The sequence below is a fragment of the Onychostruthus taczanowskii genome, unplaced genomic scaffold (assembly GCF_017590055.1).
Source record: "Onychostruthus taczanowskii isolate IOZ18803 unplaced genomic scaffold, ASM1759005v1 scaffold12, whole genome shotgun sequence".
NCBI lineage: Eukaryota > Metazoa > Chordata > Aves > Passeriformes > Passeridae > Onychostruthus > Onychostruthus taczanowskii.
The window spans coordinates 1,673,299-1,699,470 of NW_024498351.1; the positions used below are offsets into that span (position 1 = coordinate 1,673,299).

Consider the following 26,172-nt stretch of genomic DNA (forward strand, 5'->3'; position numbering starts at 1 on the left):
CACAGCCCAACAGCACGTTTAGGGAATAACCAGTTTCACTTTCATCCTGCTCGTCCTCCTCCCAGTACTACCTGCGAGCATGCTGCCGGCTGCCAAGGGTTAAACCTTCGCTTTTTAGGAAGCAAAATGGGAGAGGAAGGAGAGAAAGAGGACTGAGGAGAGCCTGCCCAGGGCAGCAGCTGGCAGGAGGACATCAGGCTGGGGCAGGGACGTCCGGAGCGCTGCAGCAGCCAGCGGAGCAGCACAGGAAAAGTTTCTGTGATTTTAGGCAAGCCCTGGTGTGACGTCAGCGCTCCCAGATAATCTCAGTGCAGTCAGCACAGGCCTCCTGCCTCCCCATTGGCGAGCCCCTCGTCAGCAGACATCTGAAGATAATTATTATTGGCCAGACAATTATAACAGGAACGACTGTCACTTCGTGCTGTTGCCTGAACCTGGTGCTCTGCAGCACGATGAAGGAGGACTCCAGCGGTCACTATTCCATCCAGGCATGTTTGTCACTTTGCCTTTCCTGAGTACCAGCCAGCTTTTTCCTGCCTCACAGGCTGCAGCTGGGAATCGGGAGCTCAGTGCTACAACACTTTTTGCTGCATGTCTGACATAACATTTGTGAATTTTCTCCACAAATATTAATATACTTACCCATAAGAAATAAAGGATTAGAGTGGCATTTATTCTCATGCAGCAGCTTAAAGGAAAAAAAACCTTTGCAGACTATTTACTTCATATCACTTCCCTCTTCGAAGAAGTTTTGGAGGAGGTGCAGAGAGAATTTGATTTGAGAAATCATCTGAAGCAATTATTTTAATAAACATTTGACTTAATCCTGAACATACTGAAATCAAACCTTCCATGATTTTTGAGCACAATATGACAATATCTTAAAGTGATACTGTATTTTATAAGCAAAGCTACTTGATGGCACTATACTTAGATATGTATCAACAACAGCTTTCCCACAACATAAAGTATAAGGAGTTTCATGAGAGTAAATGGATCTGCTGTACTTTAACCTCCTGAAATCCTGCCATTGTTAATTTAGGGAAGGCAACTAATTGGCAGCTCCTATCATCAGAGACCAGCAGGCTGCAGGTCCATCTTTGCAGTCTCCAACCTGCCTACCTGCATAAGAACCAGGCAGTCTGGGGGCTATTCCATAAAGGTGTGTGTAAACATAAAGCCAGGCATTCAGGGTGGCATGAAACCCATCCGCTCAGAAGTATCAGGCAACAGACTCTTTATTTCTCCTCAAAAACAGCACCCCCTTTCCAGCACTGCTAATCCAGGCCCAAGCTTTAAAGAGGTCTCAGTGACATGCATGTTTCCTCCATACAGTGAAGCAAGAATATCTGGAATGAAGGAAGGAAGAGCTCATTCACTGCCACTAGACCAATATGCCCTCAGATGGGATTTTCAGGGGCAAATGGCAGTAAGCAAACAATCCCCAGGAGGAGAAAGAAAAGACTGGGTGCCAGCTACTGGTGAGGGCAGAGGAAATGCACTTGCCCCAGGGAGTGACAAAGCTTGGAGCAGGCTCAAAGGACCACGGCAAAGAGGGACAAGCCTTGGCTGAACAGAACCAGACCTTGCACCATGATCCTTCCTGACCAACCATACCAGTACCTAGGGGTGTATACCACTACCCCTAGGCTTTCAGTTCAAGCTTTTCCAGTTTTAGGCTTACACAGCTTTAATTAAAAGAGCATGATGGTGCTTTAACCAGCTCAGAACTCAGAGGATATGTAAAAGGATTCACATCCATCCTCAAACTAGACTACATCTTCATATGCAACTTCGTCAGACATTTCAAAATCCAAAAGTCAGGGTCAACTCCTTAAAGCCAATTCATGCCCCCTAACACCCTACAGCCTTTTTTTGTGTGTGTGCATGTTGTAAGGTAACAAGACAGTTCTGAGATGAGGTAAAATAGCAAATGCCACACCTATAGAATTTGTTTACCTTCTTGTTATACATTGTAATAGTATTGCACCCTAATTTAAATAACAATTACAGTATAATATCCTGCCAGTTTTTTTCTTAAGCAAGTCTCCCTAGTCTGTCTTCCTGCTCAAAGAGCACAGGAACATGTTTATTCCTACATACTGCTACTTGACAACTTCATCTCGGATGGCTCTTATGTTAAGGATGTGTACATTAAGGCTACACCTACAAAGTGCAGGAGCCACGTACTCTGCCACTGATGTCTGCATACACAAACCTATTGAGTCATCCTGACAGGAAGCAAAAAACGCTGCTATATTTTACCAGTTCAGCTCCCTGCAAAACTCAAGCACTTGAACAGGACCTGCTTCATTAAGCAAGAGCATTTCTTCAAGATAAAAATGCACAATTTAACCTGAAACTTGGAAGAGTCTTCAGCAGCATTTTAAAGAAAAGCCTGCCACAACAGAGACCTCAGAGGCCACAGCTCTATTTAATTTCCAAAATTATTCCCAGGACACAAGAAGATCATTCTCCTTCACTTTCACAAGATACAAAGACATTAATTCATCAGCTCCCTCAGAGAAGGTGAAACTAGACTGAAAAGCATGTGGACATGTATGATTGTGCCTCTTTAGCTGTACAGCAGCAGCGTAACACTGACAGTCTCCTCCTCTGAACCTGGAAAGTGGGAGCCCGGCGTTACAGAACCCCATCTGACGACCTCTGCAGCACATGAAACTGCCAGAGAGATTTCAACAACACTGCTTGGTATTTATGTAGTACCTGACATCTTCAAGGCACTCAGTAAACATTACTTAAGTCATTAAAGCACCTCATAAGGGCATTTCAGCATTATTATCCCTCACTCCCCTGGTCTTTCTTTGCTGGGGAAACTGAGGCCTAGGAGAGGTTATGTAATGTTCCCAAGGTCACATCATGAAGCACAGGAGAGTCAGGGAGAAGATGCAGGAGTGCTAGTTGCTAGGCATGTTATTTTAAATAAACTGTATCTCTTCTGGGTTATTTGATTATTATATACACTCATGTATCACCCCCTCCATCCTCTTTCACCAGCATGTCCTATTCTGATGCCAATTTTCTTCTGGAACATGGACAGAATGGGAAGCATCCAATACTCCCAGCCCAAGAATATCTATGTGGTCTCCTTTCTCCTGAAACATGAGTGACACCAGGCACCCTTCAAGAGGTGATGAGCTTACCTGCAGAACAGAGGGAGACATACATGCACTTAAATGGTCATTTTAATTATACTGCCCTTAAAATTCTCCAGACAAATCACTAAAGGATTCTAGCATATCCCTGGCTGAGATTCACCTAGGATCCTGGACCATTCTGCCCTACAAATGTAGACACCAAAGCATGGGCCCAGAGGCAGTCCTATACTACCACTGTCCCATGAGGGTGGCATGGGGAAGGTCCTCACTCAGGGGTTCAAAAGGGCACACAGCCCTGCCACGGGGGGCTTGCAGGCAAAGCAAAAGCTGGGGGCTAGCTGGAGAGAGAGACCACAGGAGCAGCAGAAAGGGCAAGACTGGGCACTAGGAGAGGGTGGTCAGGGACAGTGCACCAGCAAGGCACAGGTGAGTGGGGACAGACTGTGAACACAAGGCCGGTGCAGGTGGTCAAAGCTAGGACAAGGACCGGGGCAAGGTGGGCAAATGTCATCGAGAGAGGGATCCCGGCCCCTAGGACAGCTCAGAGGGCTCCGCGGAGGGGGGAAGGGCACAGGGGTCCTCTCTCCATCCTCGTCTCCCTGCTACCGGCCAAGGCCCAGGGATGCCCCCGGGGCAGTGCCTGGCAGAGAGCAGCCTCCCGGCACAGCCACTCCCCTTCGGCGGGCCAGGCAGTGACCGTGTGTCCCCTCGCGGGGCCGTCAGGCTCCGGCTGGCCGCGACCCGGGGAGCCCCGACGGGTCCATGCGCAGCCCCGGTCCCGCCGCGGCTCGGCTCGCCCTGGCTCCCCGGCCGCACGCACACGCTGGGAAAGTTAATAACCGCATGGCTGCAAATGAAGTTTAATACGAGCTGGGGGAGGGGAGGGGGAAGGCAAAGGGGCTCCGCGGGGAGCGCGGGCAAACCCGCAACTTGTTTGAAGGAGGCTGCAGCGCGGGGAGCGGTAGGGTCGGGCAAGGATGGAGGCAAGAAAGGCCGAGGGCAGAGCCGGGGCACGTGTGCGGCTCCGCGCCGCCAGGCCAGCCGGAGGGCCGGGGCGCGGCGGGAGGGGGCGGCGGTGGGGCTCGGGCCCCGCAGCGCACCGCACCGCGCCCGCGGCGGGATGCTCCGGCCTTGTGTAACCCGGCGGGGTGGACCCCGCCCGGGCGAGCAGGTAGCCCCGGCAGCAGCGCCCGTGTGCCCGCGCACGGCGGCGCAGAGCCGAGCCGAGCCGCACCGCGCCGGCCGGGCGCAACCCGCGCACCCGGATGGGCTCAGCGCCTCCCCGATGCGGGCGGGCGGCGGGGCCCGGGGGCGGCACTCACCAGTTTTCCTGCATCCACTGGATGGCCGCATGCTCGTTGAACTGCTTCTCGAATTCGTATTCCTGCAAAGTCAACACTGACATGTTCATTGGCCCGGTGGCTGCGGAGCCGCTCCCCGCGCCGAGATGCTGCCTGCCGCCGCCTCGGGAGCCGGGCCCCTGCGCGCCCGCCGCCGGAGAGCCCCCGCCTCTGGCCTGGCCCGCCCCGCCTCAGCGGTACCCCGGGTTTAGCATAGCTCCGCTCCCCTCCGCGCCTCTCCTCCCGGGCCCGCCGGTCTCCTCCTCTTCTGCGGCCGCCGCGCAGCGCCCGGGGGCGGCGCGGTCTTAGTGCCCGCCCGCCGCCGCCGCCCGGGACCCCCGCCCCCCGCCGCCCCTCGCACAGCCCTGGCGCTCTTCCGTGGACCGCGCCGGGGCTGCACTCCTGGCAGGAAGGACCCCCCCCTACACACACACTGCAGGCTGTCAAAAATAGCTACAAAAATAGGAAGCCCCCACCCCTGTGTTGAATCCATGCCGCAGCGCCCTGCGTGCCCTTGCCGGCCAGCCGTGAACCTAAAAGCACAAGCTCGAATTTAGCCAGAAGGGCAGACCCATACCCTTCTCCAGAAGAAGCCTACACACCCCCGACACGTCCTTTTTTTGCATTTAGATCCCAGCGCACCTGCTGCGATTGCCTCCATCCCGAGGGAGTGGGCTCTCGGCCCCCCTGCCCAGCCGGGTCCAGCTTGCTGCGGGGACAGCGGCTGAGGCTGGGTGTCCCCATGCGGGGGGCACCGTCCTGCAGCCAGGTGGCCCCGAGCTCCCTGCTGTGCACAGACACGCTTTTGGATGTTACAGTATGCATGGGGCAGAGACACTAAGTCTAGCCATCACCTGCTGAGCCGCTCTCGCAGTTGGGTCACACGGGGTTTATGTAGCCTTTATTTCCTTCCCGTCTCATCTGCCACTTGCTGTTTCCAGCTGAGCTCTTCCTACTCCAGCAGCATCCTGGATGTGCACTGCAGTACAAGCCGAGCTAAAAGAGTGGTCCCAGCCCCCACTAAACTTGAAGTCTTAAGGCAGGAGGAAAACAGGGTCAAAGAAGCCAGCATAAGCCAGCAGGTCCAGCAAGGTCAGCAAAGTGCTCTTGACTTTCCTGGACTTCAGTTCTCATTGACATGGAAGTTTTTAGTATCATTAAACCCAAGCAATGAAGAAATGAAAAAAGAGAGCCCTCAAGTATTGAGACATCAACAGCTAACCAATCTGATGATCCTGCTTGCAATTGGACTACCACGCTCTTCAGAGTCATGTTTTTCAGCACATTAGCCCAAAGTTCTGAAGACCTGCTCCCTTACACTGGCAGCTTCTTAAAGTTGTTGTCAGAGCTGGTAGAGTGCACAGGATGAAGCTGAAAGTTATAACATGTTATGACAAGGGCTCCTTTAGGGTTAGGATGGCCATGGCGTAGAGTGCACAGGATGAAGCGGAAATTTATGTTATGACAAGGGCTCCTTTAGGGTTAGGATGGCCATGGGGCTTCAGATAAGGTTGACTGTTACCTCTGCAGGGTTTCTGTATACCTGGGAGCTCAACTGCCAACCAGACTTGCAAAGCATCCAGTGGCATTCAGCCTTCATTGCAAAGTGCAAGACATCAGGTAGAGGGTAATTCACAGCAAGACTTGAAAATGTACACTCACACTTTTAGGAAATACATAAACAGTCTGGAAATACAAAAGCCTACTGAGATTCATGTGAGTCTCAAAAACTCACTGGGGACTTTTCCAAGTTTTCTATAGCTCTCACAACTTCTGCATAGGTTAAACAATCTGCAGTGACTCTTACTTCCTTTCCTGTCCTGCTCTACCTGAAAATTTCCCCTAGCACATTACTATCTACAAGTTAATCCTCAAGTTTGGGGTCACTTGCAAAATCTGTGTGAACAATGGAAAAGCATAAAAACCTTCTTAGCCTTGAGGAGTTTGTAAGACCTGCTTCTAGTTGATTAAACTGATCACAGTCAAGAACAGTAAACAAAAACATACAGTCTATTTTAAAGGAAAAGAACTTTTATGTAACCATTTTTGAAGTAATTTAATTAGTTCTCACATAAAAGCACAAACTTGAAGTGAAAGTAGGAAATGTCTCTCAGGAGAAAGGATGTGGGGAGAATTACGTGGTCTCAAGAGACAGGGAGTAAAATGTTAGTCCCTCTGTGCTTGTTCATGTGCATACCTCTATATTGTTGTGGTTTTTTATGGGGTGCCCATCTCGTTCAGTAAGTGGATAGTTATTGAGCATTACTTTTCATTCCCTTTATTTAGCATGTCTCCTAAGGCTGTGTAGAAGGCATAGCAGGTAAATGATACATACAGATACATGTTTATGCCATTTTCATTTACCCAAGACCTTTTGGTTGAATAATATGAGCAGCTTCATTCAGGATTTACAGACAACTCTCTGATCAGGTTGGGCACCTTACCATTATCATTTCTGCTACTAAGCAAATACTTTTCCCTCTGTGTCATAGAGTTAATTTATTGCAAAAACCATTAGGCTTCTATTGCTGTTAGAAGTAATTTTGAATAGTTTGTCTTGCTGATGTATACCTAGGTCTCAGCTAAACTCTTAGCAGCTGCTGGGAAATGAGATGCTATACTGCTGACAAGTCAACATAAGGTATAGTAAGTGGCAATGAGAGTTGACACTGTGATTTAAACATGACATCAATTACTAAAACACACAAAGACTTGAAGGAGACCTGTGTGCTCAAGAGCTTATTTCCAGCTGTATCAATTAATGCATCAAAAGATTTAATCTCTCTGTCTGCGATTTGGTGTACCTGAAATGAAAGCTACATGCAATAATGGAAGCCATGGAAAACTGGGTTCTTCTATATACCCCATGATTTAGAAACAGCTCGGTGATGTTCTTGGATAAGGCAGTGGGAGTTAGTATCAAGAATGAATGGTCCTAACATAGAGAAAGATTTTATCAAGTGCCAAGCAATGAACCAAGAATGGACAAAGGTCATTTGTGTCCAGCCCAAGTCTACCTGGCAACTCAGGCCTGCAAATTGTTTGTGCCAGTGCATTTCTCCTGATCTCAACCATGGGCTGCTGGGAAGCTGCTTGAATGGATTCCATGCTAAGTCTAAGCAACCCTACGAACCAACTGTTGTACACAGGAAGGGTTAGCACATAATAAATTAATAGTAAACATTAACCTGAATTACAATGTTACAAGGAAATTTAAAGCAGGATTATTGTGTCATCTTTAAGGCCTGTAAAATAGCCTATGTCTCAATGTACTCCCTTCTGTCATGCTACAGAACCCAGGAACTTCAGCTTGATCATATGCTTAGAAGTCACCTGCGTGCTCTGAAGCCACCTAGATCTGAGCTCTTCTGAAACATTTTTAGTGCAGCTCATGACAGTTACCACAGAAAAGATGATGGGCAGGAGCAAGCTGCAGAGGGCATGCTGGGCCTGGGCAGCAGCTCCAGGGTGCAGCCCTTGTGGGTGGCTCAGATCTGCCCCTCCTCATTGTCAGGGCTATGGTTTAGATTGGCTCAATAAAAGCTTAATGCTGAAAGTGGGGTAATTTTATCTTTGTCTTCACATGGTTCACTTCTCAGCCCCTCTCAGTATTTCCTTCACAGCCATAAGAACCAGAAGCATTCTTCAGTTTGAGCTGAAGCTCTAGCCTGTGGTTTGTGGCAAGAAGTGGAAAATATCTGTGGGTTTAGATCACATGACATCTTGTATATAAAGCACAATCCAACAGCAAGACCTCCCTCCTTACAGCCATTTCCATATAAATCACCAAATTTGTATTTGCTATCTTTGCACACACTAGTAGCAGTTCTCAGCATATCCCAGATGGTATTCATTCATAGGCAAAAGACACAAGCCTTTTTCTGCATTATCTGCCAGTACATCTGCAGACCTGTGGAGTGCTTCATCCGTGCAAGCTGGGGAAAGCACAACACAACAGCGTCCTTCCTTCCCTACAACCTTGTGTAGGATGATATTAGTAAATGGGAGAGAAAATAAATTGCTTTCATTATTCAGAACTCAACAAAAAGAATCTGTTTTGTAAGGCAAGGAGGCAAGATGCAGAAGCAAAAGGCGAAAAAGCTCAAATATGAACACATAATTTTGCAGCTGGATGCCTGTGCTGAACAACCTGTTTGCATGCTGAGGTCATGATAAAGGTCTATGGCAGAGATTGGAATAGGAACTGACTTATGGTATTTGATGTTAATCTATATATTTTCTTGTCATTCCTATGTATTACTTTTTAATTTAATTAAGTTTAAAATGGAAAATATGGTTGAAGTAATGGGGTCTGTGCAATCAGATTCTACAGACCATTTAAATTTTACATTGCAGTACAAAATACATAGAAGCAGAAAACATGGCTTCAGATGCCTAGTGTTGTTATTACCAGTGTCTGAGTAGATATGCCTGTATTTTGGGTAAAGAGTGAAAATATGTAAACATAGCAACAAATGTGTGTACTTCTACCTTTAGTTTCCATGCTTTTTTATAGTTTGGATTTCTTGAAAACCTGTTTCTGCATATTTCATGATCTTGGAAAGTGAGCAAAAAGCTGACAAGTGCTTTGATAAAGTGGCTGCAGAGCAAAATACTGGGCACCCTGAAAATCTTGTGGCTGGGTTTTTTTCTTCACGATTTCACCCTCTAGCAGTGAGATTGCCTGCCAGCTGTGATTAGGAAAGTGTCATCAAACAGGCCTGGACTTTTCACCTGCTTCTGCTCTGTGCAGGTTTAACTGCTTCCAGAGCCAACACAACTGATACTGCTATCACTCCTGAACAAATCAGTTCACTCCCTTCCGTAAGAAAACCCTGATAATGCAACAGTGGCATTGCCAAATGGCTTACAGGCTCCATCCCAACTGTTCCAGCTTGCAGTGCAAACAGACTGCAATTCTGCTGCAGAACTTTGTGCTGTATCTTGCTCTGGAAAGACCTGCTGGTCTCAGCAGGGACTAGATATGGTGGCACACTTGCTGTCTGAGGTAATGGAGTCAGCGGTGGGATTTGGAAATGGTGCCCACTTGATGCCTACTTGAAGATAAAAATTATCACTTGGGCTCCTTCACAGCAGGAACAGGATTTAATTCCTGTTAATTATTGCTTAACTGTTAAGGTTATGATTACTTACTGCTGTTATTAGATCAAATGTGAATGTGCTACACAAGTGCCATGTAGAGATTACCAAAATGAAGGACAGGACTAAGTCATAGGTATGCTGCATAATCTTCCTGCTGCTGCTGAGGTCATACAGGTATGCACAAAGGCTCACTGATTAGAAAGAGGAAAAAGAAGGTCTCACTCCTCCATGCAATAATGAGACATTTAACCATACAAATATTTGATCACATTCACTTTTAGGGAATTATCAAAAAAGTAATGGTGCCTCAAATAATGCTTAAGCTGATTCTTCAAGACTGAAAACGGGAAATGATTGCTGAGCTTTTCTCTTGTTCTTTCACTTCATCAGTCAGACTAAACCCTACAATCAACGAGGAAAGGGGTGCAAAAGATAAAGAAATCTTTATAGTCACCTCCTCTAAAACCTTTAGTTCTCAATAGCAAAGTTACTTGTTCTGTGCCATCTGGAATCTGTGGAAAAATATTGTAGAAAAGAACTTTACTTACTTTACTTTGTGTTTTAGAGATGCACGCACTTTAAAGTACAAGAAAGAAATGCTTTATGGAAACAGTTGCACGGTTGCACAGATAAGCTGTTTTTAAAGGGCTTCTTTTAATTTTTAAACACATCTTTGAACATCTTCTGCACATGTATTTTTTGGCTTCATAAGTACTTTTTGTTGGCATAAAAAAGTGGTCTATGATAGCATTAGATTGAATACATGAAGAAAGGAGAACAAATTATGATGCTAATAAAACTACAAGGATTTTTGTAGGAAGTCAGTGGGGTCAAGGGTAAGTTTTTGTACCCAGCTGTATGTTGAATCTGCTGTCACTGTTTCAAAGGTTTGGGGAAGTCTGTGGGCAGGCTCTGCCCCTGCTACTCAAGCCTTGTAGTATCCTATATCCCAGCAGTTTCATCAGTGTAGCTGGAGCTATGTTACATCATGGCTGAGGACCCTTAACATAAGTTGTTCCGTCTCAACTCATTTTCAGAGAGATAGGTGCCTGGTACTGCTATTTGAGATATCCTCCAGTATTCTTCTTGGCCTCCAGGAGCTGCTTCCCTAAGTCTCATGTCCTCTGTACCAGCCCCAGAAATGTGCTGGATACCCTAGCCTACCTACCCGTGGATGCAATCACCTGCAGTTGAGCACATAACCATGCCTGTGTGCCTCAAGCTGTTTGCATTCCAACACAAGTGCCACAGGAATTACAGTTGTTTGGAGGATGAATGCTATTTGGGGAGTGTTCCAAAATAACATGTCATCTTGCTCTCTGAACTCCAACCGATTGCCACACTGGCAGGAAGTCCTGGGTGGAAGGGCTGAACCAGCCTGGTTGCCACAGAAGGGGAGTTTCTGCTCCTTGCTCTCCTGTTGGTCGTGCATTCCCCGTGCTTCTGCGACCCTGGCATTCCCTTGGCCCCTCCATCAGCTGATGCTGCTCATTACAGTAATTCATCTAAAAAAAGAAGGGCAAATAGCTTGTGCAATGAATTGTGTTGGCTCCCTGAAAGGTCAGGTCTGGCCCATAGAAAGGGTGAGTAGTGTGCTTGGTGGTACAGCTGGAACTGAGATGCTCCCTTGCACTTTTTCAAAAAGGCCAAGTGAGCCAGTAAGTTTCAACTCTTGAAACACCTCCAGGGGCTGTGGGATAGGCAGGGAAGAAAGACCACCTGCTAAGTATGGCAAGGGTGCTAAAGTGTGAGGTGTCAGTTCTCTCTGGGTTTTATACATTACTGAGCAGACAGGTTGTTCCTCAGTTCCAGCTATCTGCTTGTTTTAATCTTGTTTTCCTGCTTCAGTGGTCATCTATCTACCAATCTGTAAACTGGGAAATGCATATTGCTACAGCCAGCTGCTGTCCAAGGATAAGCCTGCAGCATTGCAAGCTTACAGCAGACACAACTTCTCACTCAGAGAAGCAGAGTGCTTGAAATAGATTAGCCTTGGGCCAACTATTCTGATCAGAAAGGGATAGGTTCAGGTTTGCTCAGCTTAGTTAACTTGTGCTCGGTGTGGGAGAGGGCCCTGTTTAAAGTTTGGCTCTCAATTGGAAATGAGGGGTTTCAGAGTTCTGGTATGAGGGACATATATAAGTTGTCACATGGACATAAAGTAGGACATTATTATATCAGCTTAAGTAATATTGAATATGAACAAACGGTGATAAAATTTGGAACTGTGGGATTTTTCTCCAACATTTTCAAAAGTACAGATATTGGGAAAGATCCTTCCAGGGATAAGAATTGCCTTCACATAGGAACATACAGAAATATACCACTGTCTTTTATCCCAAGATCCTTTTTCCTCATTTCTCTCTCCCTTGTCCAGGACAGTCCAAACAAGAGAGATTAATTTTCCAGCATGCTTATATGACTATTGGATTAAGGTTTGAATACACAGGTCAGATATGAGCCCTGATCAGCACGAGGAACTGACCAGAGGAAGATTCTTTGCATTTCCATATAGGGCTCTTCACTAGCTTTCTTTAGGAAGGACAGCAAATCAATGTATTTCCTATCTGAACCCCTCATCTGTTCAAATCAACACCCAGAAGACAGGAAATTTCATCACTTGCTTCTTACAACTTGTGTCATGGCATGATCTCTGAAGGTCAAAGTGCTGACTCTTTATTGCAGGAATCAACAGAATATTTGTTGGGTTTCAGTCAGGCCCAAGAAGCAGGCATGTGCAAACACAATTTATGGTTACACGCCAAACCTGTGAACTTTATGGGTTTTATTCATTAAGCCTAAATGGGTCAATGGCAGAGTTTCCAAGATGCTTCTGAAAAGTCACTTCTGTGCTTCATTTTCTCTCTAAAGAGCAAAATTCTCCCATCACAGCTGATTCAGAAGGCTAAATTCATTACTGAGTTTCAAATGTAGGGAGAGCCTTAGAAGGAAAGTGCTTATGTACAAAGCATAATTGTTACATTTCATATCTGTTACATATGTTGTCCATGTAATTAAAATGTACCCTATTCATACTGTTCATAGTGTAAATTCTTGTCTGTGATTTGTGGCCATCAGTGAAGAAAGACCTCGATGCCATAGTGCTGTAGCTAGGTGTTAATTGCTGTCATGTTGTATAATATGACAATTGCACTTGCCATGATGCTCTGCAGAGACGAACAGAAAGCTCAAGTGTGCTTTCAATCATGCCGCAGAGGGAGAGCCCTTGTTGGGGAGAACACAGAGCTGAAATGAGCACTGGGAGGCATCACAGGAAGAAGTGGTCCCTGAGCTCTCCTTCGCACAAGGAAGGCACATCTCCTGATTTGTAACTCCCTGAAGGATGTTTATCACTTTCTCCTCACTTGTTGGCTGAAAAGGAGGAATGCCTTTGCTTTGGTCCATTTGAAATGCTGAAGAGGCTAATAGAGGGGAAAGGAAGCAGAGCTGTCCCAGCTCAGAGAGGAAGGCCCTCCATGCCCCACTACACCTCAGGCCCATGTCTCCCTGTTGAACTAGGCAGAAAAGCTCTTTACAGGTTACAGCTGGTAGGTTTTCTGTTTCTTGCAAGGCAAGCACATTTCTAACCAGGTGACTCACAAATACTCCTGAATCTAGAACCTGAGTTTAGTGGGAAGAAATAGTAAAACTCAGCTGCCAGCTTAGGAAGCCTGCCTGATGCACATATCCAAAATAAGATCAAACATAACATTGAAAAAAACCCAAACCCAAATAAAACAAATACCCCCCCCCCAAAAAAAAAAAAAAAAAACCACCAAAAAAACCCAACCAAAAAACCACCAACATTCTGGCTATGCTACCTTCCTTTAACCTGCCCAGACCAGGTGCTCATATGCCCTGGTGCTAAAAGCAGATGCTGCACCTCTCTTGGAAGTGGCAGGGACCAGGGTGTTTTTAGAAAAGGGCCCCAGATCCTCTTAGGGTGCATCTGGGGTCAGCAGGAGCCAGTTCTACTGAGCGTTTTGACTTCACCAGCCATATGAAGTTCAACAAGGGAAAGTGCCAGATTTGGCACTTGGGATGTACATGCAGACTGGGGAACAAGAGGCTGGAGAGCAGCGCTGCAGAAAGGGAGCTGGGGGTCCTGGTCCGTGACAAGTCAAATATGAGTCACTGAGCCCTGGCAGCCAGGAGAGCCAAGCCTGTCTTGGGGGACATCAGGGACAGCTGGGCAAGGGAGGGGATTGTCCCACTCTGCTCTGCACTGGGGTGTCTTCACCTTGAGTGCTGGGGGCAGTTTTGGGCACCACAATATAAGAAAGACGCTGAGCTTTTAGAGAGTGTTCAGAGGAGGGCAGTGGAAATGGTGAGGGACCTTCAGGGGAAGCCTTAGAAGGAACAGACTTGGTCTGTTCAGCATAGAGAAGAGGACCTGATTGCAGTCTATGGCTTCCCCATGAGGGGAAGAGCAGGGACAGACACTGATCTCTTCTCTGTGGTGACCAATGACAAGGCCTGAGGGAACAGCCTGAAGTTGTGTCAGGAGAGGTTTGTGTTGGATGCTAGGAAAACATTTTTCACCCAGAGGGTGGTTGGGCACTGGAACAGCTTCCCAGGGAAGTGGCCACAGCACCAAGCCTGAGAGAGCTCAAGAAGCATTTGGACAATGCTCTCAGGCACACGGTGTGATTCTTGGGGATAGCCTTCTGCAGAGCTGGGAGATGATCTCGATGATCCTTGTGGGTATCTTCCAACTCAGCAGATTCTGTGATTGTGTGATCTCTGCTCCCAGGAACATCCTGCTGCTGGCACTGCCTCTGCTGCTGGCCCAGCTCCCTGCTTCTGCTGGGTGGCTGTGCCCTCTGCTGGAGCCTGCGTTTTGGACACTGCTGGGTAATGACCAGACCCAAACCCAGGCTTGGGCAAAAGGGCCAGTCAGTGCTAAAATCCAAGTAAGCCCTCCACAGCCCCCACTCCCAACAGCAGGTGTTCCTGAGGGCTTTCCCAGGCTGCTGATTCAAGGGATGGGGTCAGTAACAGTTCTCCCCCGCTGATTTTAAGGTCCTGTTGGTTGCAATGGTGTCACTGTTTGGTTTGGGATAGACACTGAATAAACCCTAGAGCCAGGCACCTGAGCTCTAGTGTTCTGTTCCCAGGTAAATTTTAGTTGCAGAGAACAAGAGCTCTCACTATTTGTTTCTCTCTGCTCCAGTGGAAATTTAATTAATTTCTGCAGTCTATACAGCAATTTCCAGCCTGTTAGCAGGCTTTCTTCCCCAGTGCCAGGTTCCATTTCTCTCCACTGAATAGAGGGATGGTAAGCACCAGCCTTAGGACTGAGAAACCCTGATAAGTGGGCCCAGCTGCTGAACTAGATTTTAGTGTTGCTTCCTCCTCTATTTTGCAGGGAGAATCAAGACTCTTGCACCAGGAGGTAATTTGGAGGTTGGCTCTGTAAGTTGTGGCCTGTGAGAGGCTTTTGTCACAGCTTCATTGGATGTTTGAGCTGTGCTGAGTTCATTACTCAGTACAATCTTTTGTACTGTCTTGAGTATTGTTAGGTACTTGCAGGCTATTTCCTGCTGCTTCCATGCAGGGAAATACAACTGAATTGTATTGAAATAAATGAAGCAGATACAGCAAATACGATGCTGTGCTTATGTGACTTGTTATTTATAAACCTCAGGAGAATTAACCTAGTGAAATGTATTCTAGTGAAGGATGTCTTACTCTGGAAAATATTAGATAGGAAGAAGAGCACAAGATGGATGAAGGTACTTCAGGAAACTCATTTGCTAATAAGAAACAGATTTGGAGAAGGACTAGAATTACTGGGGCAGATTTTTAATGAGGGTCAACCACTTTAGTTATGTGGAAATCAGTGGAGGAAGGTCAGTTGACATCAGCTGGTTCAAGTCTACCATGCATTCCATCACAGATTTTTCTTCTGCCGACAGCAATGTAGAGAAGGACTTTATATCACTTCCACATCCAGTGCAAACATTCCAAATCACTTTTTCATTAAAGGATTTTGCAAAGACTCCTGAGAGATCAGAATGAATAATAAAATGTATAACTGACTTATTCTTTCTGATATGCCTTCATTGACACCTTCATTGATCTGCATTTTGGGGACAGTTTCTGCCTTCACATTCAAGAAGGGTTGTGGGTTCACCTTGAATTTACCTTAGAATAATTAGGCATTTTTGAAGGACCTCCTTGGTAGGGAGATTGTGCTCCAACAAAGCTAATATTCATGCACACACAGAGTTACTATGGTCTCTGCATAGTGATGGGAGAGATTTTGCTCCAATTGCAGAGCAAAACTGGAAAACCTTCCAATACTACTGGCATGCTGGCATCTATAAATTAAAGCTTCTAGACTGGCTGTGGACAGGCTAAGGTGTTCCCTCAGGAGCGTTGAAGAAAGTGCTATATGTGTCCATGTTGTCGTGGGCGTCTAGACAAACAGACCTTGTCCTGTCCACAACTTCTGTAGGTCACAGTCACTGTTTAGCTCAGATAAATAGGAGACACAGGCATATTTTTTCTGTATTTGTTCTTCAATGCTCTGATAATAGCAGTCCTTTAGGAGTTTTTCCTTGTGGTTTACTTCTACAGGCTTTCCAGTTTCATTTCATTTCCCAGTTTAGTGACCTGAAATGTGCCACCCAAAACTGGTAAGCCTCGATTTTGGAATGGTTGAAGGAATAAGGATGACAAATAGCACTACATGCTGCATCGAATAAATTACTACTCCAAAAATTTAATAAAATAAAAAACCAAATATCAAACAGAGCAGAAAGAAATCACATCTTTCTACCCATCTGCACACACATGCCCCAAAACCTTTCAACTGAGCTTGGCATTTTGTACTTCTACACCACAGATTTCTCTCAGCATAAATGCATCCCTGCTATAACTCCAGTGACATTAATGACTGCCTTTCAATACATTTAACCTCAGAGGCCTGATGCACTTATTGGGATCAGCCCTGCTCAAAGGAAATCCTCATGATTTTCAGTCTCAGGCAAAGTGGTCAGACTGGCTGTGAGACTGTACTTTTGATTTCTATCATCTGGCTGAACCTTTGGAAATTTCCTGTGAAACGCTGCACCTGAGTGCATTCAGAATAAAGACTTGAATTTCCATAAAAGCTCCTAGACTGTGTGTTTCAGCCCTTACTCTTTTTTTGTGATGGCCAGGAAGACGATCTGGAGTCAAATCAAGTCCCTTTTGAAATCAATGGCTAAACTCCTTTCATTTGTTTTCTCTGCAGGGAAGCCATGCTTTGAGCTACAAGAAAAATAGCAGGGACAAAAACTACTGAGGGTCTATGAAGAGTGAAGAGAAAGGAAACTGAAATAGAAGGGGAATTATTTTTGGGAAAGTGTTAGATAATTACATGCATTCAATGTTGTCACTACTGATTTTTTTTTAATAGAAATAATAAAAATAATTCTTTTTTATGCCTGTGTTTTAAGTTACTATGCACCTTTCTTTACCATACATATTATTGAAGGAAAACAACATTAACCCTCAATGTAAAATATCTCCTAGGTATTTTGTAAAATGCAATGTAACATGCAACAAAATAGCATTTTGTGTATTGTAACCTGTTTGTAACTCTTAAGTAGGACCAGAGATCAATTCAGAACTGTGTGTGCCTATATGTACCATGACTGATGTAGACATGCCTTTCATTTTTGACAGCTGAAACTGAGGACAGTTTTCCTGCTGCCTTTCCAAAGGCATTCATCTGTAATTCCAGCCTGGAAGGTCACCACCCTCTTTTCTAACAGAACAAACTCTGTCTGCAAAAAGCTGCATTGTAGCTCTAGCAGCAGGGAAGACTGAGTCAAAGTACAAGCATGATGAGGAAAATGAAGGTTTCAGGCTTGGTAGCACATCTGTAGCCCCTGTCTTCCTGCTGGCCATAGTAATCACCTCCTTGCTCCAACATCTGTTTCTTCACTATCTTCATATTTTCAGAGTCTGGTGGACAAATGTTGCCCTAAGTCACATGTTAAGGAACTGGTTGATTTCCCCTTCATTCAAATAATTTATAAATACAGGTGACATAAGAACCTTAACTGTAAAAGACATTTTAAGGGCAAGTCATACTATATAAATTATAAGCATCTCTCACTACCTAGATAAAAAAAAATATTTAATGGATCTTCTGGCAAGATTTGTTTAATTTGTCCAAACTCATGCGTATTTACTGAAATCAACTTTCCAAGCATTCAATATGTCATTTTTAGCACCTTTTCTTCAACATCTAGAACTATTTAATATCAGAAATAATTTTCATTTAAATAGTAAGAAATGAAAAATAAAAAGGAGTCCAAATTTATTAGAAATAGCATTACAGCCAGACATCCACATATAGGAACTATCTAGTTTGCAGCATGAGCATAGTTGTACCATAAACTGTAATTATTAAACAAAAAAGAAAAAAACAAGACTGGATTAAACTTTGTTAGCAAATGCAGCTAAATGTAATAGAGAATTCAGTCTCAAGTGATCACACATGAATTCAGCTGAATTAAGTTGGATCCCATGTTTTCCTCTGCTCCTATAGCATATTTTAGGATAAGCCAAAATTTAATCTCAATGCCTTTGAAACCTAAACGTTCAAATTTTCATTCTGAATTTTTTTTTCATTGCTTTTTCAGCTTATGAGTAAAATTAAAGACCTCAGTTACCAGAAAACTAGAGAAGTATTAATTTGTTCTCCCATTCTTTAACTGGGGAAGAGACATAAGGAAAAAAACCCCAGGCAGATGATTATAAAGCAACTTCAAGCTTATTGCTTCTATTCCTGACCTCTCTCTGGCCCTAAAGGTCTGGCCTGGGTTCCCCATGATATCACTGGTGCTCCTTCCCTGCTTTCCCAGTGGCCTGTGCACATCCCAGGCCCTTGCTCCTACCCTGGATCTTTCTGCTCTGTAGATAATACAATGAGAAGCAGTGACCAGTGTTACTGCAGGTCTCCTTTCTGGTTTTTCTGCTCTCTCTTGTGAAAAGTACTCCTTTTATTCTTTCTTTCCACGTCAGAGGGTTGGGAATAGGCACTGGCAGAGGCAGCACTGAAATGTCTCAGCTTCCTGTACACAAACAAACCTAACTGAGCCTGCATACAGGTACAGCTATAATTTGTGAGATGTGCACTGAAGTGTGCAGGCAATGATCTTGGCATCGTAGCTGACAAGCAGAACAATAAGGTGTTCTGTGCATCTTGGATGCCAACAACTTCCTCAGCTCTGCCAGAAAAACAGCAACTCAGATCTTACAAAGCAGGGTGTTACTGCTGAAGGTGCCAGGCTTTCAAGAGCTACATGAACACACCTGGGAACTGACAGAGTTGAAGTACTGCTCTCCTCCTCCTGCATTATTACGAGGTACTCAGTCTGTAAAGGCTGTGTTTATGTGGAGTCAGAGAGTTGAAAGTGTGTGTGGGAAAACATGCTTTTCTACTGCACGAGGTATTCCCTTCCAGCAAGGCAGTGAGGTGTCTTTGAGAGCCTCAAACAGGACTGAAGGCAAATCATCTGCCTCCAGAAAATAAATATCAAAAGCAGTATGCATGATCATGCTGGCCTCCAGAAGTGGAAATGCAGCTTTCTTTTCAGCTACATCCCTTCCTTGCAAATGCATGTAAAGCCAGTCATGGTGACCTTTGGGACCTGGACAATTATCTCACCAGAGCTTGGATGCCAGCATTGGCCGTGTGTGCCAGCAGGCAGAATTCTGGCCACTAGCAACTGGGATTATATTTAAACCAACTACTTACAATGGCAAGATTTTCACTCCTGTTGTCCCCTAAAATGACCTGAAAAACCTGAAGTTTCATAAGTAAGTTCAGGGAGAATACCAAAGCTCATCAAAGGTGAGGTCAAGGACAAAACCTTCATCCTTAGGTGTTATTGCTTAATGGAAGCTGGTCACTGTGGTAGGCTCCTCCTGTACTTTGCACTGCACGCTAACTGTTATGTGTGACTTTGTAAGGGACAATCAGTGTGCTGCTGAATTGCCTTTCTAAAATTTTTATTTCATTACGGTATTCTGGTAACATTTCCAATCCATTTTCTGTATTCATTATCTTTCCATTCCCAAGTAATTTAGTTAGTTACAGCAATGCCACTAAGAAGAAAAAGATCAACACTTTGATCTCAGCTTCTTTTATCAGGCTCAGAAATAGATATTCTATCTAGCTTACCTCTAAGGACAAAACAGTAGCAATTAAAGGTAGAAATCACAGTCCAAAATATCCTCTGTCTCACCCTCTGCTCAAAGGGAAGAGAGGAGGTCTACTCCCCACAGCCACTCAGTACAAATAACACTGTAATGTGATGCTTTAGCAACAACAACAACAAAACAAAAAGCATAGCATTCCTGTTATACAAATACTGTATCCACACAACTTTGGCAATAAAATGCTCAAGACTAGCATGTGCTCCTCAGGCTAATTATGGCTGATCTGTGATAAATTATGTAAATTGATGTCTGCTGCCTCTTAGGCATAAGACATTATTTATTCTCAAGGACAATTCTGTGTGTCTTAACATACTTAGTCTCAGCATTTGACTGGCTACTACATGTACCTGACTGCAGGCAAGAAATTGTGTCTGCATTCTTAGACAAAACCAGGACTTTGCCTCTTCCTGAATTCAGCCTGTCCCATGTCTAGTAAACAGCAGAATGGAAATGTTTGGCAAAGGAGGATATCTGCCAAGATATGTGAAGAATTGAAGCCCTGTTAATTTTGCAAAAGTTCATGTTCCAGATTCAGTATGTCTGAATTTTGCACAAGCCTCACTCATGTCTTTAATTATATTATCTTTTAAAAAGCAAGCTAACGGGATGCACTTTTCTGGGAGCAATGGTAGCTGCGATTTCCCAGACACAATTTATGCACTTATGCATTTGTAAAAAGCCTTCCAGTGATTCTGACAGGGGGCAGGCACTTGCATTCCATAACGAGGTGGCAGCTGACGAATATTTATTTTTTCCTTTGGTACCTATCTTGTCTGCTTTAATTGACTGCTTGGGAATGCACTTGGAAACCCAGCACAGAGCAGTGACACTGTGATGCTCTGAGAGGGGGGTGGGTGTCATCAAAAACATTTCCTTTTTAAACTCGAGTGGCAGTGGGGGAAAGTTAGAAGATGACTGATAAGAAACAGTAAGGCCTATACATGTGATCCCATGGGGAAACTGCAATTTTCCTCTTTCCTCTCCTTTTCTTTGCTTTGCTCTTTTCTTCCTGAGATCTACCTTCTTCGAGGTAGGGAGCATTTTTTATCTTATATTACATAACATAGTGGGACTGCCATACAGAATTAACAGAAACAACACCACTACCAATAATAGTAACAACAACAGAAGTTTTCCTGGAAAAAAGCCACTGACTTCCCAGAAAACTGAGTTGTCCTGTAATAAATACAATTACTTCCTCCCAAGCTGAATTTGGCTTACTTTGAAAGATACTGAAACAGGAAAATAACCTAATTTCTTCAAGCATGTGCACTCCAGTGGGAAAGTTTGCAGTCATTACCTTTTAAAAATCAGGCTATGAATTTTTCTCTTTAACAATTTCTAATGAAAGTTAATACTCAGTAATTTTAGCTATCTTCTGGTAAGATTAGAACCACTGTGGGGAAAACAGAACAGAGAAAACTCTCTTTTCACTACAAGTTGCTGAATTAACTGAACCTGAAATGCTTTGCAAATGTGTGTCTGTGCCAGTGAAATTTAGAGAGAAGGAAAACAAACAAGGTCTCTTCAGCAGGTTTCTTGCCTGTCCCATTTCCCAGTCAGTTGGCAGCTCTCTTCAAAAGGAAAAGATGCCAGGTAAGCTAGTCTGCCTGGTGCACAGATCTCTGGCAGGCACAAATTTTGGGTACTTTTAGGACTGAAAGCTCTAGTGATGTCTGCTATGCAGTCAACATAAGTCAAGAGTAAGGATGCCTTCAAGTGCTGACATAAAGGACTCCAAACATTTTGTTTTTCCACTTGAATTAGGACAAAAGCAAAGTGTGTAATCTCCAGATCCTCAAAGGTATAGCATTACATTTCTGTGCATACATTTGTAGCTTTGGACAAGTCATGCATTAGATTAATAAGGGATTTCTGAGTGATGGTCAGAAAGACAGGAATGTTCTCTAATGGAAAAAGCTTGGCTTTCACTATGACTGCTTCCCTTGCTTGTCAGCAACCCCCTACATTCAGCATATTGTATACGAAAACACAAGAGTACTTGTATAGGCCTGATTTTTCCCCCGATTTAAAGGTTATTCAACCACAGCGAAACAGATTTTCACCTCTATGACAATGGCAACAAGATGACAATAGAAGTTCATTCTGCCTTGTTATTGTCTTCCAATGGCAATGCTGTCAGCACTGCTGGGACAACAAAATATCAGGGTTCATTAAACCAGTACTAAACCTAATAGTTACAGGAAAATTGCTCAGTGAGTTGCAAGACCATGCAAATATTACTGTTAATGGAATATCCTAACTGTTGGAGAATTTGAGAAAAAATATTTACAATTGCTTTATACTGCCTCTGGGCAATGGCTACTTGACAAGCATGTCTTTTTAGCAAATCTAGAGTGTAGGTGAATCAGGAATGTTAGCTCAGCACAACAAGTCTGCCACCTCTTTCTGTTTTAAGAACAGTGGCATCTCTGTCAATGGCTGTGTAAATGGCATTGCCCCTGGTCCAGCCTCAGCAGCTGCAAACAACCCGGGGGAGCGCACAGAGGCCTGTGTGGCTGTGAATATTGCTGTGCCGGGGATGGATCTGTGAATAATAGCTACTCTAACTGCTCGTGGCAGAGCTGCAAACTAAAGAAATTGTGACTGATGATGCAGTAGAAGTTACTGCTATGGAGGGAGCAGCAATTCAGCGTTGCGGTCCCAGGACAAGTTTTGGCCTCATCAGTATGTAGGGCACAGCAGCTGCTGTAATCCCGAATGATGGCTGGGGATTCCTGGGCTCCTGAGCTCTCTGAGAAGACTTGCAATCACAGGCTGGCCTAGTTTCCCCTCTACCAGAAAGGTGGAGCTCATACACCAGTGCTTGCTGCAGTGATAGAGGGAAATATCAATCCTGGAGCCCCCTAAGTGATGAGGAAACTCCTTCCAATCCCTGCTGGCCCCAGGCAGGCGTTACCAGAGTGGTCCACGAGTGATGCTCAGAAGCTGTGGATCAGTGCCCGTGCTGCTGTGCATCACGTTTGCAGCAAACCAGCACAGACAGGCAGCCTGCAGCCTCTCCCAAGAGGAAACAGTGCTCCTCACTCTGTGCTGCATCTGCCTTGGTTAGTGCCAACTGGTTCAAACTTGTCCAGACCACTTTAAACCCAGGTTCAACCTGGTTCAAAACTGTCTCAACCAGCTCAAACCGGTTCAAACCTGTACACACCGCTTTAAACCCGTTCAAGGCAGTCCAAACCAGTCCAGACTGGTTCAAACCAGCTCAAATCAGTCCGGACTGGTCCCAACAGGTTCAAATTGGTCCAAAGCAGTCTGAACCAGTTAGAACTGTTTCAAACCAGTCCAAGTCAGTTCAAACTGGTTCAAACCAGTCCAAACTGGTTCAAACCAGATCGAACTGGTTTAAACTCTTCCAGACCAGTTTAAACCAGTTCAAACCCTCCCTCGAGCGAATTTATGTATCATATAATTTTTTTAAATACTAAAAATTGTGACTAGTTTGAAAATGTCTACTTAATCAGTTTTGTCAAGGCTGCATTTTCTCCCATGTATTAGCCAGGCATTAGGTGGCAGTGTGGGCTGGAGACTTCAGCACGGGGCAAGATGTTCATATTCCTGATTCCCGTTGGAAGCTGGAAAGAATCTCTAAACTTTCTCTTCTGCCTAAAAAAGAAAAGTGTGAGTAATGGTCCCCTGACATCCTGTGAAGATTAATTAGCTAATGTCTTCACAGAGCTCTGTGTATGAAAAATGTACTCTATGAGTACAGAAATAGTCAAGTAAAGAGTTTTTCTTTTACATCAGTTTAATGTCACACATTTTGTCCTTGATTTCTGCAGTGACACATTTGATCCATAATTCAGCCCTTACATTCTCAACTATTCTATTTTTAGATTTCAGAGAGACAGATTGGAATTTATAGCTAAATCTAACTTCCCAAACCATAGACTGACAGGACAGATCAGAGCTAAGTGCACAGTAGTTAGTGAAGAGCTGACAAAGTGCTTTCATAAAGTCATCACAAAGGTGGAAAAAAAACAGTGGGTATTCTAATCCATCCTTTTGCCTCTGAAACTTTTTTTCTTTATGGTACAGTTGTACATGTGCTGTATTTAAGGCAGTGAAAATGTTGTTAGAAGTTTTCTAAGGAAATGCCCTGTTTGACAACCAAGGAAGACTCAGATTTCCAGATCAGTTTCAGAACTAATTTTCTCCAAGTTTTCAGCCTGTAGTTTCCTCAGCAACATGCCTCAATCCAATCTGTGTCACTTTTCAGTGTGCAAATGGGAGTTTGGCTAGAGCCTGTCCAATATCAAAATATCTCAGCTAAATTCTGATCCAAATGTACTTTGACCCATGTCTGGATCCTGCTTGAACTATTTTCAGTTACTCCAAAATTGCCTTGTATTATTGATATTTCAACTCACAGCATGGTATTTTTCTTCCCAAGAAAACAACATTAGGAGGAGATCTTTACCTCGTGCTGTGCTTAGGGCCTGGCAGCAGACCTTCCTACAGGTCTAGACTCTGAATTTGTGTTTTCACATGTGAAATCCAGAACTAATGCCATCTTTTAAGCTACACATCACACTGCAGACTCATTTCACTGGCTCTGTATTTCCCTCTTTGCACATTTCTTATCTTTCAGCATAGCTGCTCTGTACAATTTTCCCTTCCTTTGGATTAATTCTATATTTTCCTCTTCCTCAGTGAGTTAATTTACATATTTTCACTCTGAATCTTACACTGTTATTCTGTGCCTGTGTTATTATCCTCCACCACTTTTTTGTATCTTCTTTCATATTTCCTCCAGGACAGTAACTTGTACTTTCACATCATCTGCAGTTCCCCTTACTCTCACATTAATGAGAACACCTGCATAAAAACTGAGCCTAACACAAATCCCTACCTCATCCATTTTCCTTTCAGGATTAATTTCACCCTTATGTGCTTGTACAAAACCCCACTCTTAGACCTCCTTTCATGGCAGGGGGTTACTTGGCTTCTCTGCTACTCTCGTTGCCCCACACCTTACACACGTTATTTGCCCAACCAACCCTTTTTCCTAGCAATATTGGGTTCCTTTTTCAGTCTCAAGCACTGGGACTTTCTTACCTCTCTCTTGACAGTCAGTGTGCCATATGGTGCCTGTTTTTCTATGTACATATGAACATGTGAACAGTCTAGAGCAGTTTTCTCAATGTTCAAAGCATTTGGTTTCAGGTAAGACCCTGACCTCATGCTTGTATTTATGGCTCTGTGTGGATGCTCATGCAATTTTAACTCACTTTTTTTGAGATACTCTCTGTAGTTTTCTTAGGTTTGTGGCTCCTGAGGCCAATGGGGAGGCCAGCGGCACTCCCCTGTGTTGTCTCTCATTAAAGTGTAGCTGTAAGAAGCAAACAAGAAAAAAAAAGTTTTACAATTGCTACCATAACTTATAATGAGAGCTTTACTGTTAGATCCTGTGCCATGCTTCTAGTCCCATTTTTTCTGGCTTCAAGGCTGCAGGAAGCCATCACCAAAGCTTTCCTCCCTTGTAAACTCATGGATTGCAAATTAGGCACCTTTTAACTTTCTTTTTATAAAATAGAAACTAGCTCATGGCTTGTCGGTTTTCTACCCATAATAACTATTTTCCAGCTTCTTAATTGTTCTCTAACCCATTTCAGTTTGCCAGTACCCTTCTCAAATGACTGAACTGGACACAGATTCCATTAGTGCTCTCTCCAGTGCCAAACACAAATATCATTGCTCCATTGCTATTTGAACTACCTCTGTTTATACATCCAAGGACTGCATTAGACCCTATCCTGTCAAGGAGAAACTTATTACCCCAGCAGCTCAAATTACCCTTCCCATTCTTTGCAGAGATGTTGCTTTTGGGATGCAGGATTATTTCCTCCCCTCATTTTTATTATTATAAATTGCACCCAGACCATGTATTTGAGTAATAAACTTCATTTTAAGACCTGCACTGTTTAGCTTATTCTCAGTTTATTCAAAGAACCCCATTGTTCTGTCTGGATTTTAAGCTCAACATTGCTGTCATTGTAAACCTCTTTGGTTTCTGGCAGTTAGTCAATGATGAAGAAGCAGCCACCAGCTGACCACTGACCACTCTGGAAGAGCATATGCTTGCTCATGGTTACCTACTTATGTGTACTGAAGACTTGTCACCCATCTTATTTTTTTAAGATGTGCTTTGGTAATTTTGTGGCAGTCTTATTTAGTGTCAAAATATTATGTAAGATCTAATCTAACTCTTACCAGATGCCTGAGCATGTTATATCCCCCAGTGCTAGCCAAATTTATCCTTTTATCTAGCAATCTATTTCAAATATGAAAGCATCCATTTAAGCTCTTTAATAAATAGCAAGAAGTAATAATTATAAACTCATTAATTCTCTCCTCTATTTTATTAT

At 44.2% G+C, this 26,172-nt stretch overlaps 1 protein-coding gene across 2 annotated transcripts in view; it reads right to left on the reverse strand.

Annotated features, from left to right (window-relative positions):
* ELOVL6 (ELOVL fatty acid elongase 6) overlaps positions 1–4,717 on the reverse strand; it is a 79,890-nt gene extending 75,173 nt beyond the window's left edge. The window contains exons 1-2 of one of the 2 annotated variants that reach the window (XM_041395778.1): positions 4,661–4,708; positions 4,442–4,503 (exon numbers count right to left, since the gene is read on the reverse strand). In XM_041395778.1, coding sequence (XP_041251712.1) covers positions 4,442–4,455 — 14 coding nt within the window. In that variant the 5' untranslated portion in view covers positions 4,456–4,503; positions 4,661–4,708. Of the gene's footprint in view, positions 1–4,441 lie in introns of both variants that reach the window. The other variant, XM_041395777.1, reaches the window with a different exon arrangement.
* Between the last annotated feature and the right edge of the window lie 21,455 nt (positions 4,718–26,172).